Here is a 15845-nt window from a genome sequence, read left to right on the forward strand (position 1 = left end):
AGCAAATTTGACCTAGGGTTGTCATCACTAGTTGACCAAGGTAGTGAGCTCGCCCCACTTACACCCAAGTCATCACCAGTTGACCAAGATGCTCCACTTACACCCAAGTTCGAATACAGATTAAGTTAATTTAGAGTAAATATTTTTAAAAATAAGTATACAATGCCGGCTAACGCTACCATTTATTTTAGGGTTGAGTGTCGCCAAGTTAAACTCTTTATAAATAGCCAATTTTGCCGCAACCATCCAGTTTTTCAAATTTTATCCAATTTTCAGTTAAAATGTCATGTGCTTGGCACATGAGTAATATTTTTTTTCAATTTGAAAACACAGAAACTGAGCAAGGGACATCCATTCAAGTGTGTCCATTGAGAACATCTATGAACAAAAATGCTTATTAGCATAGAATTCCGGATCAGATTCACAAGATACACGAAGCAGACCCAGTTTCTTCCTCCCTTTAATGGCATCCTCGACCGCCAGCGCTCCCTCATCAAAAGATAAAGAAACCCAAAAATGAAAAGGCTGAGGGTGAAAACTCACAATGACATTTCATTGCCCTGTCCTTCACAGCCATTACAAATCAAAAGATGTGTGGTCGAACACATAAACATGTTAGCTGAGAAGGGATAATGGTGCCAGCACATTTTCATGACAATGGGCGGACCATAGCAGTTATTTAGATTTCTTTTGTTCAGAAACTCTGGCTCCCATGATCTTACAAACAGGCTCATCTTTTGACTGAAGAAGCTTTAGAGCCGGATGAACCTTGAGATCTCCCATTAATATCTTTTGGCCGACATCCAACTCACTCAGATCCACATCAATATATGGAGGAATCACATCTGCAGGGCAAAGGAACTTTACAGTCCTCTTGATTGTATTTAAATAAGCACCTGCCAAGTTGTTAAAGGTCACACTTAAATGAATCAGATCATTAAAATTATTCTAACAAAAAAGTAAACTAATCCATAGTAACCAACACGACTCGTGAGATTATGAGTAATGATTTGAAACAAAGACTATGAATGAACTGCCCTGCACAAGACGCTAATATCAACCAAATCTATGGAACAGAGTTTACATTATATAATATAATAGGATATGAAAAGTAAGCCGTGATAAAATGAAGTCTCTATATATTGTTTCCTGGAGGCAAAGCTAGGAACCAGGAAACTAATGAACAATCAGTCTAGGCTAAGCCTTGCCAGCCCTATGTCCCTACCTATCCCCATTTTGGTTACCGCATCAGCATCAACATTTCTTTCTCTGTGAATATGAGCAGCAAAACAGTGCAAGTGCCTATGGATCAACTCTCTGCACTCATCAGCCAGACCCCATAAAGGGAGGCAACAATGGCGGAATCCACCTCAACCATGATATGAGCAATTTGAGTTTCCCAAGCTATGGAGCAAGGCACATATTTCGGTTTGTAAATATCCTGACCCCAGATTAGCATAGAAACCTATGACCCAGTCACTTTTCCAATCTCTAATGAGACCCCCAGCACCTAAAGTTTGATTAGAAATTTGACTTGTTTCCCAAACAATAGAAACTCTTCACAATCAACAAAACCTTGTTTGATTTCCTGATAATAGCTGGAATTCTCAACCTCAGTTGCTAATGAGTTCAAATTAATAACATACTTCATAGGAAAGTTTCATATTCTCAATCACCCATGTCATGAATTCCACTTTGAAACAGAAACTGCCAATCGTTTTATAATCAAATGTTAGAAACAATGATTTCCCACAAAAGTTCTAGAACAATTTAAAATTTCAGACGGCTCGACCTTCATGGAAGGTTCATAATGATCATGAAGGCAATATTCTGACGCTAAGTTGTGATCAAAGCGCACAAGCACCTCTGTTTTTGTTGTTCTATATACGACTACAGAAAAACAAAACCATGAACAAATTTTGACCAATTATCCTACTTTGCTAGCTACAACAGTTTATATACACAAAGGACAGTTATAATAATATCTAAAAGTGCTGTAAAGATGAAGATGACCGAAACGAAATCTCATACACAAGAAGAAAATAGAAATAGAAATAGAAATTGCAAAAGGAAAATTGGAACAAGGAAATGAAATCTGATAGATAGAAGAGACAAAAGGAAAGGGGATTGATTTGTTTTACCTTTCTTCAATCCAGGAGAGACATCATCTCCTCGAAATACAAGAGGAATATCGACTTTCAACAAAGCATGAGAAGGAGCCCTTATGAAGGTCACATTAAGCGGTGCATCCGTGGCTGAGTGCAAATGAATCTAACAAACAAAACAAAACCCCAGCATCAAATAAACCCTAAAACCCAAAACAAAAATCAAATCTCTTGAAGTGAAGTTGAGCAGACCATACATACCATGCGAGGCAAAACGCGGACCCTCTCAACGACGTCGTCGTTTTCAGAGTCGAAATCGGAGCGAACCTCGAGGTCGAAGAGTCTGGAGAGGAAGAAGGAGCGGCCGAGATGACCGACAAGTTTTCGGATTTGGTTGGTCCGTACAGAGATGAGGCGCTTGTTGCCGCCGTGCTGGCCGTCCTCTTGCTCGAAGACAATGCTGGGGACGCGGCCGGCCTTGCGCTCTTTGGCGGAGATGCTCTTACCGGAGGCGGGGCGTGGAACGGCGAAGATTGTCTCGGCGTATTTCGGGTCGGGTCTCGGGAAGTCCGGTTCGAGTTCCGGGTCCGGGGGGAGCAGAGCGGCTGTGGCGGATTGGGCGTAGCGTCGGATTTGGAGCTGGAGGGCGGCGACGCGCTGCCGGTGAAGGAGGAACATTTTGGTGAACCCGAGCTTGAGTGTGGGGAGAGTTGGAGACGTTCAAGAGAAGAGTGTTTTTCCAGTTTTACCCTTAATAGCTGAAAACTTCATTTTTTATTTATTTGCAACAGAAACATCAATGGTTCAAGTTTACGATTACTGAAAATAATTTCAAGCAACCAAGATTTTCTGAAAATAATTGCTTATCTAGAAAAGATTATTCATGAAGAAGGGAAATTGTAAAATGGTTAAGAGCGACTATATTCGGGTCTATTTTCTTTTTTATTTTATAAAATAAATCGTATAGTCACGTGGTTATACTATTTATTAAGGCTTATTATCACAAAACGTCCCTGACGTTTACGAAACTATCACATTGCATCCTTAAAGTTTTTTTGTATCACTCATGGTCCCTAACGTTAATATAGGTGCTCTTAAATAGTCACTCCGTCAAAAAAACTGTTAAATCCAGGGATATAATCGTCAAATCAATCCAAAATTATATTTAAAAAATTATTTTTTATTTCCTTCCCTCTCTTTCTTTTCTTCTTCTTCTTCTTTCTCTCTGCCCGTTCTTTTCTTCTCTTCTTCTCTCTCTTTGTTTCTCTTTTTTTCTTCTTTTTCTCATTTTCTCTCTTTCCTCCTCTTTTCTTCTTCTTTTCCTTCGCATGCTGTTTCTTTTTCTTCCTCTTTCCTTCTTTGTTCCTCATTTCTTCTTCTCTCCAAAAGCAACCAGATTCATCCTCTTAGAAGGAATGCTGGGTTTGATGAAGTGAAGCTGGGCTGCTGGGTTTGTTTGCTGTCAACTTACCATAGAAACTACCAACTACCAACTCACTCATCTGAATCTGATCACAGGAGTTTGAAGCTGCATGCAACTCAATTGGATTTCAGTTTTGACTAGTGGTGCTGGAAATTGGGTCCACTACTGTTTTCAACGAGAAGCAGAAGCAGGGATTTTTGGGTTGCTTTTTAGTTTCGAAGCGGCTTTTGGAAAAGTGGAGGCTCTCTCCCATGATGCCTGTTTATAAAATTTCAACAAGAACAGAGCTTGTGCTAAAAACATAGGAATCCAACTCATCTCAAGGGAGAGTAGTCTCACTGTCAAATTCTCTACGAATCAACGCATTGTTCTAAGAGGATGAATCTGGTTGCTTTTGGACAGAAGAAGAAACGAGGAGCAAAGAAGGAAAGAGGAAGAAAAAGAAATAGCCATGCGAAGGAAAAGAAGAAGAAAAGAGGAGGAAAGAGAGAAAAGGAGAAAAAGAAGAAAAAAAGAGAAACATAGAGAGAATAAGAGAAGAAAAGAACAGGCGGAGAGAAAGAAGAAGAAGAAAAGAAAGAGAGAAGGAAAGGAAATAAAAAATATTTTTTTTAATATAATTTTGGATTGATTTGACGATTATATCCCTGGATTTAACAGTTTTTTTGACGGAGGGACTATTTAAGATCACATATATTAACGTTAGGGACCACGAGTGATACAAAAAAACTTTAAGGATGCAATGTGATAATTTCGCAAACGTCAGGGACGTTTTGTGATAATAAGCCATTTATTAAAAGCGTAGAGTTGGGCGGCTATACTCCGTTTTTGTTTAGGTTTTTCTCAAGGCCTTTTTATCACAAAACGTCCCTGACGTTTGTGAAATTATCAGATTGCATCCTTAAAGTTTTTTGTATCATTTATGGTCCCTAATGTTAATATGGGTGCTCTTAAATAGTCCATATGTTAAAAAAATTGTTAAATTCAGAATATAATCATCAAATCAATCTAAAATTATAATATATATATATTAACAGAATCACATCACTGATAATTCAAATAGAGCACAAATTCCAAAAAATACTTCCAAATCTCTCCACGAACTACCAAACCAGCATTTGGGGGTCTTGAATTGATAATGACATAATGATAAAAAGAAGGAAAAACTACAGTAAACTCCCCAACTTATAGGGTCATTTACAAGTGACTACCCGATTTTGGGGACATTTACGAGTACATACTTAACATTGTGGAAAACCTACAATTTGCCCCCTCCGTTAGCCAAACTGCTAGTGAGTCTGTTAAATGCTGATGTGTCAAAAGTGGGACTCTTTTTTGATGACATGGACTTCCACGTTGATAAAAAATTAATAAAAAAATTAATTTTACTGTTTAAATTATTTTAAAAAAAATTAAACATATTAAATTAAAATTAAAAACCCTACCCAATTCTCTTTCTCTCTCTCCCGATTTCATCCCCCTTCCTCCCAATTTCTTCCCCTCCCAGATTTCTTCCCCCACCCAAAAAGATGGGTTGTAGAGCTTGCTGCAAGCACGAAAAAGGTCCCTCCTTTGCTACCCCTGAAGAAATCTTCAATAACCAAACTGACATTGAGGTTTGCTCATCTTAACGTCTCTGAGAAAATCCTCAATATCATTAGTTTTCTTTTTCTTTTTCGTTTTCTGAATTGGGTTTTATGGGAAATATTTCAGCCTTACAGAAGCATGGTGGGTGCAGATGGGTGGTGTGTGAACTTCGACAAAGGCACACGATTGAGGACCATAAACAGACTTTATGGTGTGTCTCTCTCTCTCTCTGTTTCTCTGCAACAAGTAAGCCAAGCCAAAGCGAGCAAGCGATTTTCTCTGCAACGATTGAGTGAGTGACTTTCTCTGCAACGATTTAGCGAGTGATTATCTGGGTTCTTTCTCTGTAACGACTCTGTGAAATTTTGGGTTCTGAAATCAAGAATGGCGTCGTCTGCTAGAAAGCGCAGACAATTGGAGGATGGTTTTGGTTCCTTTGAGTTTCAGTTTCAGACCCAGAAGAGGATAAGGTCTTCTAGGGTTTCTGAGACCCAACGGAATGTAGCCGTTCAGGAAAAGTCGACTGTTGGTCTTCCTCTGTGCAAGGGTTTGGCTTCGTCTGCTACAAAAAATGCCAACCCAGAATCAGAAGAGGGTTTTGATGAAATCTGTCAAACCCAGAAGAGGAAGAGGTCTTCTAGGGTTTCTGAGACCCAACGGAACGAAAAGTCGACTATTGGTCTTCCTCTGCGCAGAGCCAAAGGTTTGGCTTCGTCTGCTTCAAAAGAGACCATAAAGTCTGGTGGGTGCAGATGGGTGGTGTGTGAACTTCTTGTTCATGCTTTGATTTGGCTCAGTTTTCCATCTTTTTGGTTGCAGGATCTGCAGGGACACCATAAAGTCTATTTATGGTCCTCATTCTGGGGTTGAAGAAATCTGGGGAGGGGTGGCTGAGGTCGTGATGGGGTTGGCTGGGTGTGGAAGAGACTGTGAGAGATTTTTTTGTTTTGAATTTTGAATTTTGAATTATTTAATATTTGAAAAAAACAAAAGAATTGTTTATCATATATTTTGTCCATGTCATCTAAAAATGGAACCCACATTCGCCACATCAGCATTTAACAGATTCACTAACGATTTGGCTAACGGAGGGGGCACCCTTGTAATTTTCCGTGACGTTGAGTATGTACTCGTAAATGTCCCCAAAATCGGGTAGTCACTCTTAAGTGACCCTATAGGTTGGGGGGTTTACTGTAGTTTTTCCTAAAAAGAAATAAAAATAAAGCTTTTTTCTTAATATACGTATTGCTTCTCATCTTCTCAAAAAAAGGTTTGTTTACTTCTCTGATGAGTTGGGTCCCCTCTTCTTGTCCAAGCCAACCACAGCGGTGACGAATCGGCGGTTGTATTGCATGCGCTTGTGGGCGCGTCCACGGGGCTTCTTCTTCTTATCTTGCTTAGCCACTTTGGGAGTTTGGCCTCTCACCTTACCAGCACGAGCCAAAGATCCATGAACCTTTCCCATGGCTTCTTACTAAGAGCTAGCTTTGAGGTTGTGTTTGTATTTGCAAACGAGATCACGAAAATGAGAGCTAGAAACCTGTAACCATAACCAGGATCGGGGAAATACAAAAAATTAGGAAATTTGGAACATCCGTTGCATGTTACGATGATAGTCCTATTTTGGTATTTAGGTCCAATCACATTTTGATATGTGGAATTTTTATCACACGTGACAAAATGTGATTAATTGGGGATGACAAAACAATGTTATTCCTGTGATATATAAGTTTTTCTCAATCTTCTTTCTCTAGTAGCAATCTTCCTTATCAGAATCGTTGAATTTATCTTTTCTGTCAAACATTATCCATGCATATTAGTTGATGAATTCTTTTTGCACATTTCAGATGAATAAATAGTTTTTTATGACGATTTTTTGGAATGACAATTGAATGAGGACTTAAATTATAAAATATTCCTTCTTAATTTTTTGGAATGACAATAATAACTTGTAAATATATGTACTGAACCCAACCAAACCGAAAGTTCTGTACGATTGACCTGTTGGGCTCTTTCCCGAACCAAACATATGGCTAGGCCTACAATGGTTCGTAGAGGCTTTAGAAAATGCAATTTACTGTGACTCTTCAATGGCATTTCAAATAGCTGGTGGGCAGTAGCAGAGGGGCATTTCCAACTTCTCCAAGTGATTTTCCGGCGAGGGGAGGTGCAGCTACACCTCCTTGCGCCTTTACAGATCTGCCAGTGCTAATGGGCTATGTTGCACGGACACGAGTACGGGGACACATGAATGCGACACAGCGACATGGGAAATCTCAAAAAATTAGGACACAAACACGGCTAGGACACGATAATTAAAATAATAATTTATTCTCAATACTTCAATGTCACATAATTCCATAAAACAAAACAAATAACTCATGTTCATCATACATTCATAATAATTAATACACCACAAAATAAAACATAAATGATCTAACTCTAATTCCGATTCATCAAGTGAAAGATTTGCAATTTCAAGCACACTCGCATTTTCCAATAAAATCGTGTTTCTCTTTTAAAAAACAGAAGAAAGAATCGTCACTTTACCACCAAGTCCAACTCTTCTATTGCTGTGGAGGGAGATAAGAAAAGAAAATAGAGAAAATAAATAAATGCATTTGAAAACAGAGAAAAAAAAAATTGCAAAGAGACTTACCTTGTGCAAAACCAGGAGAGGGGGAGAAGAGATGTGCACTGTGAAGGAGGAAATGAAATATGGCTGCTGAAAAGGGGAGCTTTAGGTTTAAAAAAGTATTTTTCCATTTTTAACCCCTATTTTAATAAATATTTCAAATCAATCCACCAAAGTTTCAAAAATCACATTTAGACCCCTGCTTTTATTTTCAAAATTTCAAACTGGTCCCTGCCATGTCTTGACCGTGTCGGAGCCGTGCCTTGACTATGTTGAAGCCGTGTCTTGACCGTGTCCCAGCCTTTGACCATGTCCAATGCGTGTCGGGGCATGTCTGACACTCCAGTAGTTTGGAGTGTCCGTTCAACATAGCTCATTGGTTGTTTTAGAGTTTTGGTTATGTTGGGTTTGTGGGCTTTGTTTGGGCTTATGGCTAATTCTGGTGATGTGGGCTAGTAGTTTTAGTGCGGCTTTTGTTCGCGTTAGTTTTACTTTTAGCATGTTAGTTTGTTGCCCTCTTGGAGTTGGTATTTTAGATGTCTTGTTGATGTCTTTGATTGTACCGCTGAAGTTTGTCTAATGAAGTTTCTACTTGATAAAAAAAAATATTATAAAATGTTCTAGATTATTACAATGAATTGTGGAGCTATCCCTGTGAAGTATGTGTGTAATGTTTATTTAAAAAAAAAAAAAGGAATATCCTCAAACATCATACTGTAGCTGTATGGGTTTAAAATTTAATATTACAAGTTAAAGAAAAATGGAGACATAGAGTGTGTAAAAAGATTAAAAATTTATTGTAATCACCTTATCTACCACTAGTTTTCTAAATGAAAAAATAATGCATTAAATTTCTATTGAAATGTTGATATAGATACAAATGTGTCAAAGGACTACATATAATGCAGTTGTATGAAAGATGGATATCAAGAGAAAGAGGGTTCTAATCAAGGGCCAAAAGCATAAGATATCATGTTTTTTTGTCGGTTTTGTAATGGGCATTTTTATAACAAAGTGGGCTTTGTGTTTGGGTATCTAGTAATATTATTGCAGTGGCAATTTTTTAAATTGTATAATTTTCAAGGGTTGTTTGTATTGGTAAGTCTTATAGAATTTGGATTGCATAGGATTTTTCTATATTTTGGGATCTATGTTTGGGCTTAAATGTGAAGCTCATGTATTATTCGGCCTTGTAAAGAGTTAGGTGTTCAAGGCACGTGAGTTAGGTGCTTGTGAATTAGTTAGACAGCTGTATAAAGTGTAAAAGGGTTGTAGCTTAAAAGATTAAGAAATACAGAAATCAAGATTGCAATTTCTCTCTGCTTCATCATGAATTATTTATCCATGTACTCAAGTCCCTAGGTTTAATTCCTCCTCCCCCAATATCGCTTGTATAAAAAAAAAAAAAAAAGGGGCAACAACAGATCATAGCTAATGTATGTAAAGTGATTTGTTGTTGACTTCCCTTTTATGAAAAGGCAAGTACATGCCCTCACACATCATCCTTAACTCAAGTGGCATGTAATTATGGGGGAAGAGTGTATACCTGTATATGCCTCTCCTCACGTGATGATGAGGGACACAGAGGTATACGCCCCTATCGCAGGTAAGTTTATTGCCCCAATTAGTGGGGTAAAAGTAGATAATAGATGCATTGCAGTACCGTAGTTTTCCATTTGGGCTTTTCTTATCAGCAGGGTACAAAAAGACGCCGCCATAAAGCAATGTTCGGTGGACATCAGCAACCATACTGCATTATACAATAAAAGTATTATCAGTTAAAGATAAAGAACATAAAGCTTTGTTTATGATCGAAGCGTAGGTCTACAGTTGGATGATATGCTGCAGCAAAAGGCAGGAACAGAGAGAAAATGGTGTGCAAACAAAACATTCATTACTGAATTATACCTTCCAATGTATCTAAGAGACTTTGGAGATGAACCATATTTTGGGAACTTGCATTTTTCCACATATCTGCAAGATAAAAGTATCAATTATAGTCCTGTTTTTTCATTTGGTTATTTCAGTTACTTGCAATGTAAAATTCTCAACATGAAAATAAACAGAACATACTTGGCAGTTTGGTCATCCCAGTTTTGAGCGTTTCCTTCGTTTACAGAGTAGATTTTTGGGAGTTTTATAAAAATACCAAAAATGGGGGCTGAAATTATAAAAATACCCAACACCCAAAACACTTTATAAACATACCCAAAACCCATCATTACACACACTCAAAACCCATTTATAAACATACCCAAAAAATATACAATTGTTGATTGTGGGGTTGATTTTGGGTATGTTTCTATGTTTAAATAGTGTTTGGGTATTTTTATAAATACATGTGTAGGATTGGGTATTTTTATAAATATCTATAGATTTTTCCCTTCTGTGGAATCTGCAGAGTAAAGCATGGCTTTCAATATTGTCATTGCCTCGTCGTCATATATGGAGGATTCCGAGGTTGAGTGTAATGCAAGGAAATGCAGACTCTAAAAGTAGAGGCTCGGAATCCCATATATGCACCTTCAGCTTATAACAAAGGGTGCACCATTCAGCTCATATCACAGCAGAGGAGCTCAAGAAATATGTATAATAAAAATAACACTAGAAATTTGTGTACAAGTAGACACCGTACCTAATACGTATGTATGTACCTTAATATTGGAGTGAGTTAATATAAACTCCCCAAGAGCCGGATCAAGCGTGAAGTCGTTCACTCCACTCCATGTCCAGTACTAATCTCCAGCAGCAGTTCCAAACAGACTATCTTATTAGAACGTGAGGGAAGAGTAAGACAAATAAGGCTCATATAAAATTTGGATAAAATTTTCAGAACATAAAGGAGAGAGAGTTGATTGTTTGTACCGTGCAAGAGCTCCCGTACATGCAATAGCCAGCAGCTACCATGTTACTCCCTGGTCCCAACACGTCGTCAAGAGTTGGATTTTTCTTGTCTTTCACCAGATAAATCCCAAAGATCTAAATGTTGGAAGAGATATGTGCAAGTTAGTTTATATATTCTTTTTGCACATTTTAGATGATTAAATAGTTTTCGATGACGATTTTTTGGAATGACCAATGAATGAGGACTTAAATTATAAAATGTTCGCGAGGTATCATTCTAATTCGAAACCCTAGCCGCTCTCTCCCTCTGTGAGTCCTAAAGGAAAATTCCATAGAGGGGGGAGGAGGAAGAAGCGTTACTGCCCCTCCTCCCCCTCATCTCTTCTCGTCTTTTCCTTTTAGGTTAGTGAATAATTCCACTAGAGCGTTTTGGATAAAAAGCTCATTTTGGTGGTTTCTTTTAAGCCATGGTTAGATTGAAGTTCCTCATCACCCCTTTAGTCTATGTTCTCAATCAAATCCTACTCCCTAACACCGCTCATGTTCTCTAAATTTGTTTCTACATCGTCTTTAACGGAGGTTGATGCAAATCACCTAATTGTTCTTTGGTAAAGTTGTTATTTTCATTTATTTGTTCGCTCTTATGCGTAGATAGATCGCTGGAAATCATATTTTCCCCACATCTGTTACGGATGCGGTGGTGGGTGTGGCTGTGACGACGCTTCTTCAGGTAGTAGTGGTCGGGTTCGTTTAGGCTCATGGGTTGTTTTAGAGTTTTGGTTATGTTGGGTTTATGTGTTTTGTTTGGGTTTATGGCTAATTATGGTGATGTGGGCTAATAGTTTTAGTGCGGTTTTTGTCCTCGTTAGTTATACTTTTAGCATGTTAGTTTGTTGCCCTCTTGGAATTGGTATTTTAGATGTCTTATTGATGTCTTTGATTGTACCGTTGAAGTTTATCTAATGAAGTTTCTACTTGATAAAAAAAAATTATAAAATGTTCTGATTATTAAAATGTTCTGTTTATCCTTAACATCATATTGTAGCTGTATGGGTTTAAAATTTAATATTACAAGTTAAAGAAAAATGGAGACATATAGTGTGTAAAAAGATTACAAATTTATTGTAATCACATTATCTACCAGTAGTTTTCTAAACGAAAAAATAATGCAATAAATTTCTATTAAAAAGTTGATATATATACAAATAATGCAGTGTGTCAAAGGACTATATATGATGCACTTGTATGAAAGATGGATATTGATCGGTGCATATTTACATATCATTTTGTACCCTTCTAGCTTATGATTTGGTTATGTTTTTGAGTTAAACTTGTGCTTTTAATCCTTTTTGTGTTTATCTTTCAGTTCATTGAGCTTTAGGTAATAATGAGGGCTTTGGATAGTAAATGATGCAATCCATGCATGTTAGGGCCTAATTTGGATGAATGGATGAAGAGCTTAAAGACAAACTCAATTTTGGCTACAGTCCCCTGCCAGCCCAATTTCGTAGGTCATATTGCAAGCTTTGTTTCAGCAACCTACATAGCTCGGATGAGGCCACATTCTTCATGAAAGTTGTTCCAATGGGTGTGTAATATAACATATCCAAAATTCAGCCTCATTGGATAAATATGGAGTCTGTTACCTAGCAAACACAGAGCCATGCTCAGGATGGATTTTATCAGCGCGCAAAATGAGTTAGCAATTTGTTTTGGCCTTAACATCCTCCTCCGACCTTGGATTGGCCCAAAGGATATATGGATGGAAAGAAGACATTCTAAACTTCAAGTTTGAGTGCTTAAAGTTGTAATTTGCTTAAGGGAAGCCCAATTCGTAAGCCCTTGAAGTTGCTGGTCATGCTGACCTCAGGATGAGCTATTATTTCTGGTTGGAAGCTTGGTCATGGTGACATGAAGATGAGCTAGGGCTGCTGGTGGGATTTATTAGTGAAGTGCATCAACCATTTCAGATTTTATAATGGAAGTGTTGTATGCATTAGTGAAGTGCATCAACCATTTCAGATTTTATAAAACAAGTGTTGTATGCATTAGCCATACTTAATTCAGATTTTCAGCTTCCTTAGGCCTATATATAGTGAGGTTTCCCAAGCTTGTAAACACACCCCAAGGGGGGGAGCTCTCAAACACTTCTCTAGAGCTCCCTTCCCTTCTCTCCCTCAAATTCTCTTAGTTACATTTTCTAGTTTTCAATTGTTGTAATGAGATCTTTGTGCTGAAATTCTCCTTAAGTTTTTCCAAGTTCTACTTAATTTTCATTGTTATGTAAATTCTTTTCTTTAGTTTCAAGTTTGATTAGTTTCCAAGTTTCAATTATGGTTTTTGTTCTTATTCATTATGCTTATAAGTTAATATGCTAGTTTGAATGATTGATCACCATTTAGGCTTGCATGTTAGCTATCTTGGTTTGAATTAAGAGTAGACACCATGCTTTAATTCGAATTGAACTATGAATAGGAAGAGTATGTATGGACATTCGACAACAGGGATTAGATACATACTTGGTTGTTTAAAATGTTCTTCTATGCTTAATGGGTTCCTAATGCTTAATTTTAGGTTAGACAACAAATGATCAAATTAGGGAATTAGGAACACAAGGTTATGACCACACACCATGGCTTAATCATACTTTAGCTAGAATCAATCCATTAATCTAATTGAACTTGGGAACTTATCTACTTGAGTTAGTTATTTTCTTTCTTTCTTGTTTTATTTATTTCCCTTCTTTTTCATTTCTGTTTTGTGTAGGGAAAATGAATTGAATCATTCAATCACCAATCCTCGTGGGATCGACCTCGCACTTACATACGCTATACTACCGAACGGCTCGTGCACTTGCGAGTATCACAAGTTGAGGATGCAGCTGAATCCATTTTGGTGCAGCTATATCTACACAACAAGTTTTTGGCGCCGTTGCCGGGGATTGGCAACATAGTTTGGTTCTATTTCTTTTCCCTACTTGTTTTATTTTTATTTTTCATTTTCATGTTTTTCTAGACAATTTCAAGTTTTAAAGTTAATGATGTTAATGGACAAGTTGTGTTTGTAGTCCAACAGAAAAGGACAATTGCCCAACAAGCAAGAGAACTGGGTTTAAGTCCCAGCTTACACAACCCATTGGTGCTTGTTGCTTTGAAGCATGGAATTGGATGTGTGTTGATTTTCCTTTTCATTTTAGTTTTTATTTCCTAAATCCTTTTAATTCCATTTCAAGTTTGTGTGTTTGTTTTAGCAATTTATGATAGCTTAATAAAAATGGAGAGAGATGACAACCTCAATCATAAGAATGGGAAGTGTGGAGCAATGGGAGAAGTCGCGACCTCCAAGTGCATCACATTCGACCTAATCGCTTCAAGGGGGAGCATTTCAATCCTTTCTCTTCTTTGAATTCTGTTTATTTTCGTAGTTGTTTTTGCCTTTTGGTCTGCGATGAGTTCTTTGTTTTTCTATGCTGAATCCAACCATATAAAGAACGTAAAATTTGGACTTACGGTTGGAAAGTTATAGCCTAAAAACTGAACAGAGGTCGAAGCTGAAAAACATAGAAACGAATCTGTCCAAATGGTGATAAACGGGTGATAGAAAGTGCTGTTTGTGTTTTTCTTTGGTTTATTGGTTTGTTTCTTTTAGTACAACAATTTATGTTGTTTGTTTGAATTTGTTTAGAGTACTTAGTTCATTTTCGTTTATGGTTTGTTGTTCCATTTTATCTTAATTTGTTTTTGTTTCTTATCTTAAAAATTTTAAAAAGATTTTTCATATGAGCTGACTTATGGTAACTCCAGTGAGCACTTCCGTCAATACAGTGTCTAGGAGTTCTATAGGCGACACCTTCGGTGTCTAAGAAGTTTGGGTTTTAAGCGGGACCATTGTGACCCCTCCAACCTTCCCGGATCCCCTGGCTGTGTTTTCTGAGGCCCTTAACTGGTCATCCGTGAGTTGCTTGTATATTCGTGTGTTTTTAAATTAAGTTTATTTTTATTTTCTTTGTTTTCTTTTCTGTTGAGTCTTTGTTTTTGATTTGTTTTTGTTTTTGTTTCGTTAAGTTAGTTTATGTTTTTATTTACGTGGTTTGGTTGGTTAGTTTATTTCTGAGTGTTAAAACACATTTTTATTTCAAACATTGCATAAAATAAAAAAAATAAAAAAACAAACAACAAAACAACAAAAACAAAATAAAAACAAAAACAATAAAAAACAAAAAAAAAAAACAAAAAAAAAAACAAAAAAAAAGAAATATTCTTCATCTTCTTCATCATCATGGCTTGCCTCTATTTTCTCTTACTTGCAGAATCTGCAGCAGCTCCACATGGTCCTCATTTTTTCTCTGCAGTGCTTCCACGTGCTGATTGGCACAGTAGAGCCGCTTCTGCAAGTCCGCCACCATAGCCTTCAAGGAAGCTATTTCCTCGCTCATCGCGGCACACTCCCGTGTTCTCGCCAGCAATCGCATGCCCAAATTGGTAGCGGAGACCGCGTGGAGCACAGTTAAATTGTGGGACTCCTCTACCGCTGCCTTATCAGACCTCTGTGCCACATGCAGATGATCTGTTGGAGTGAGCTTGCTGCTAATCATGCCTCCTAGCAGCACTGCTCTGTTCGACAGTGCCTCAGAAAAGTTCGGTATTGCCTCAGCAAAGTTTGAGGCCGTGCCGTGATGATATGTGGAGTTTGGGAAGACAGGAGTTGGAGGAGCCCTTGTCTGGGCATTCGGTGGTGCAAGTGAGAGCTCAAGGTTGAGATCATCAAGGTGAGTGCATGAGGATGCCATTTGTTTTGCTTCTGAATTTTTTGATGTTTTTCCTTGAGTTTGCAGGAATAAATGCTGGGTATCATCCGCTTGCAGAGGTGTGGTTTAAATAGACATATGCTGATGAGAGAGAGCCAACACCATTTCGGATTTCCCGGGCATGCTCGACCTAATCGCTTCAAGGGGGAGCACCTTTACTTTTACTTTACTTTTCTTTTTTCCGTGTTTTCTGGTGTTTAATGTTTTTGCCCGTTACTTTCATTTTCTAGAGCTTTGTGTTTTTGCTTTTCCCTTTCGGCTATCATCTTTATCTTATTTTAGTTAGGGAAATGTGTTTTCTTTTCCGTTTGTCGTTTTTTTTTCTTTTTCTTTTTCTTTTTCTTTTTCTTTCTGCAACCTTACTCTTTTATTTCCGAAACAAAATAATGAAAATACAAAAACAACAAAATAAAATAAAAACAACAATAATGCAGTAGGAAATCA

The 15845-nt window shown here is 37.6% G+C and overlaps 2 protein-coding genes, 1 long non-coding RNA gene and 1 pseudogene across 3 annotated transcripts; 1 reads left to right on the forward strand and 3 right to left on the reverse strand.

The window, feature by feature from the left end:
• Nucleotides 1-337: 337 nt before the first annotated feature.
• On the reverse strand, nucleotides 338-2908 carry LOC110764882 (uncharacterized). Its single transcript, XM_021967926.2, has 3 exons — nucleotides 2367-2908; nucleotides 2142-2271; nucleotides 338-896 (listed from the first exon to the last, which is right to left on the reverse strand). Exons 1-3 carry the CDS (start codon nucleotides 2781-2783, stop codon nucleotides 676-678), a joined length of 768 nt encoding a protein of 255 aa, XP_021823618.2. The 5' UTR covers nucleotides 2784-2908; the 3' UTR covers nucleotides 338-675.
• Nucleotides 2909-4983: 2075 nt separating this feature from the next.
• Nucleotides 4984-6120, forward strand: LOC148298121 (uncharacterized). The gene is made up of 2 exons (XR_015836465.1): nucleotides 4984-5144; nucleotides 5242-6120. It is a non-coding gene; the product is annotated as an uncharacterized LOC148298121 (long non-coding RNA).
• A 249-nt stretch (nucleotides 6121-6369) lies between these two features.
• Nucleotides 6370-6595, reverse strand: LOC148298122 (small ribosomal subunit protein eS30z/eS30y/eS30x pseudogene; annotated as a pseudogene).
• A 2355-nt stretch (nucleotides 6596-8950) lies between these two features.
• On the reverse strand, nucleotides 8951-10657 carry LOC148298123 (fructose-1,6-bisphosphatase, cytosolic-like). The gene is made up of 7 exons (XM_088249817.1): nucleotides 10607-10657; nucleotides 10405-10482; nucleotides 10132-10145; nucleotides 9824-9880; nucleotides 9659-9724; nucleotides 9414-9500; nucleotides 8951-8999 (listed from the first exon to the last, which is right to left on the reverse strand). Exons 1-7 carry the CDS (start codon nucleotides 10655-10657, stop codon nucleotides 8951-8953), a joined length of 402 nt encoding a protein of 133 aa, XP_088105943.1.
• Nucleotides 10658-15845: the final 5188 nt, after the last annotated feature.

This window comes from Prunus avium, chromosome 1, assembly GCF_965620075.1.
Source record: "Prunus avium chromosome 1, drPruAviu1.hap1.1, whole genome shotgun sequence".
Classification (NCBI taxonomy): domain Eukaryota; kingdom Viridiplantae; phylum Streptophyta; class Magnoliopsida; order Rosales; family Rosaceae; genus Prunus; species Prunus avium.

Excerpts from the sequence above, each read along its gene's own strand:
- LOC148298123 (XM_088249817.1), bottom strand. The coding sequence starts at position 10,657 with ATGGTAGCTGCTGGCTATTGCATGTACGGGAGCTCTTGCACGGTACAA. Across the intron at positions 10,483-10,606 it reads GCTCTTGCACGGTACAAACA|TGGACATGGAGTGGAGTGAA; the intron begins ATCAACTCTCTC and ends GGAGATTAGTAC. Across the intron at positions 9,501-9,658 it reads TCTCTTAGATACATTGGAAG|TATGGTTGCTGATGTCCACC; the intron begins GTATAATTCAGT and ends TGTATAATGCAG.
- LOC110764882 (XM_021967926.2), bottom strand. The coding sequence starts at position 2,783 with ATGTTCCTCCTTCACCGGCAGCGCGTCGCCGCCCTCCAGCTCCAAATC. Across the intron at positions 2,272-2,366 it reads TCCGCGTTTTGCCTCGCATG|ATTCATTTGCACTCAGCCAC; the intron begins GTATGTATGGTC and ends TTTGTTTGTTAG. Across the intron at positions 897-2,141 it reads CTCTCCTGGATTGAAGAAAG|GTGCTTATTTAAATACAATC; the intron begins GTAAAACAAATC and ends ACAACTTGGCAG.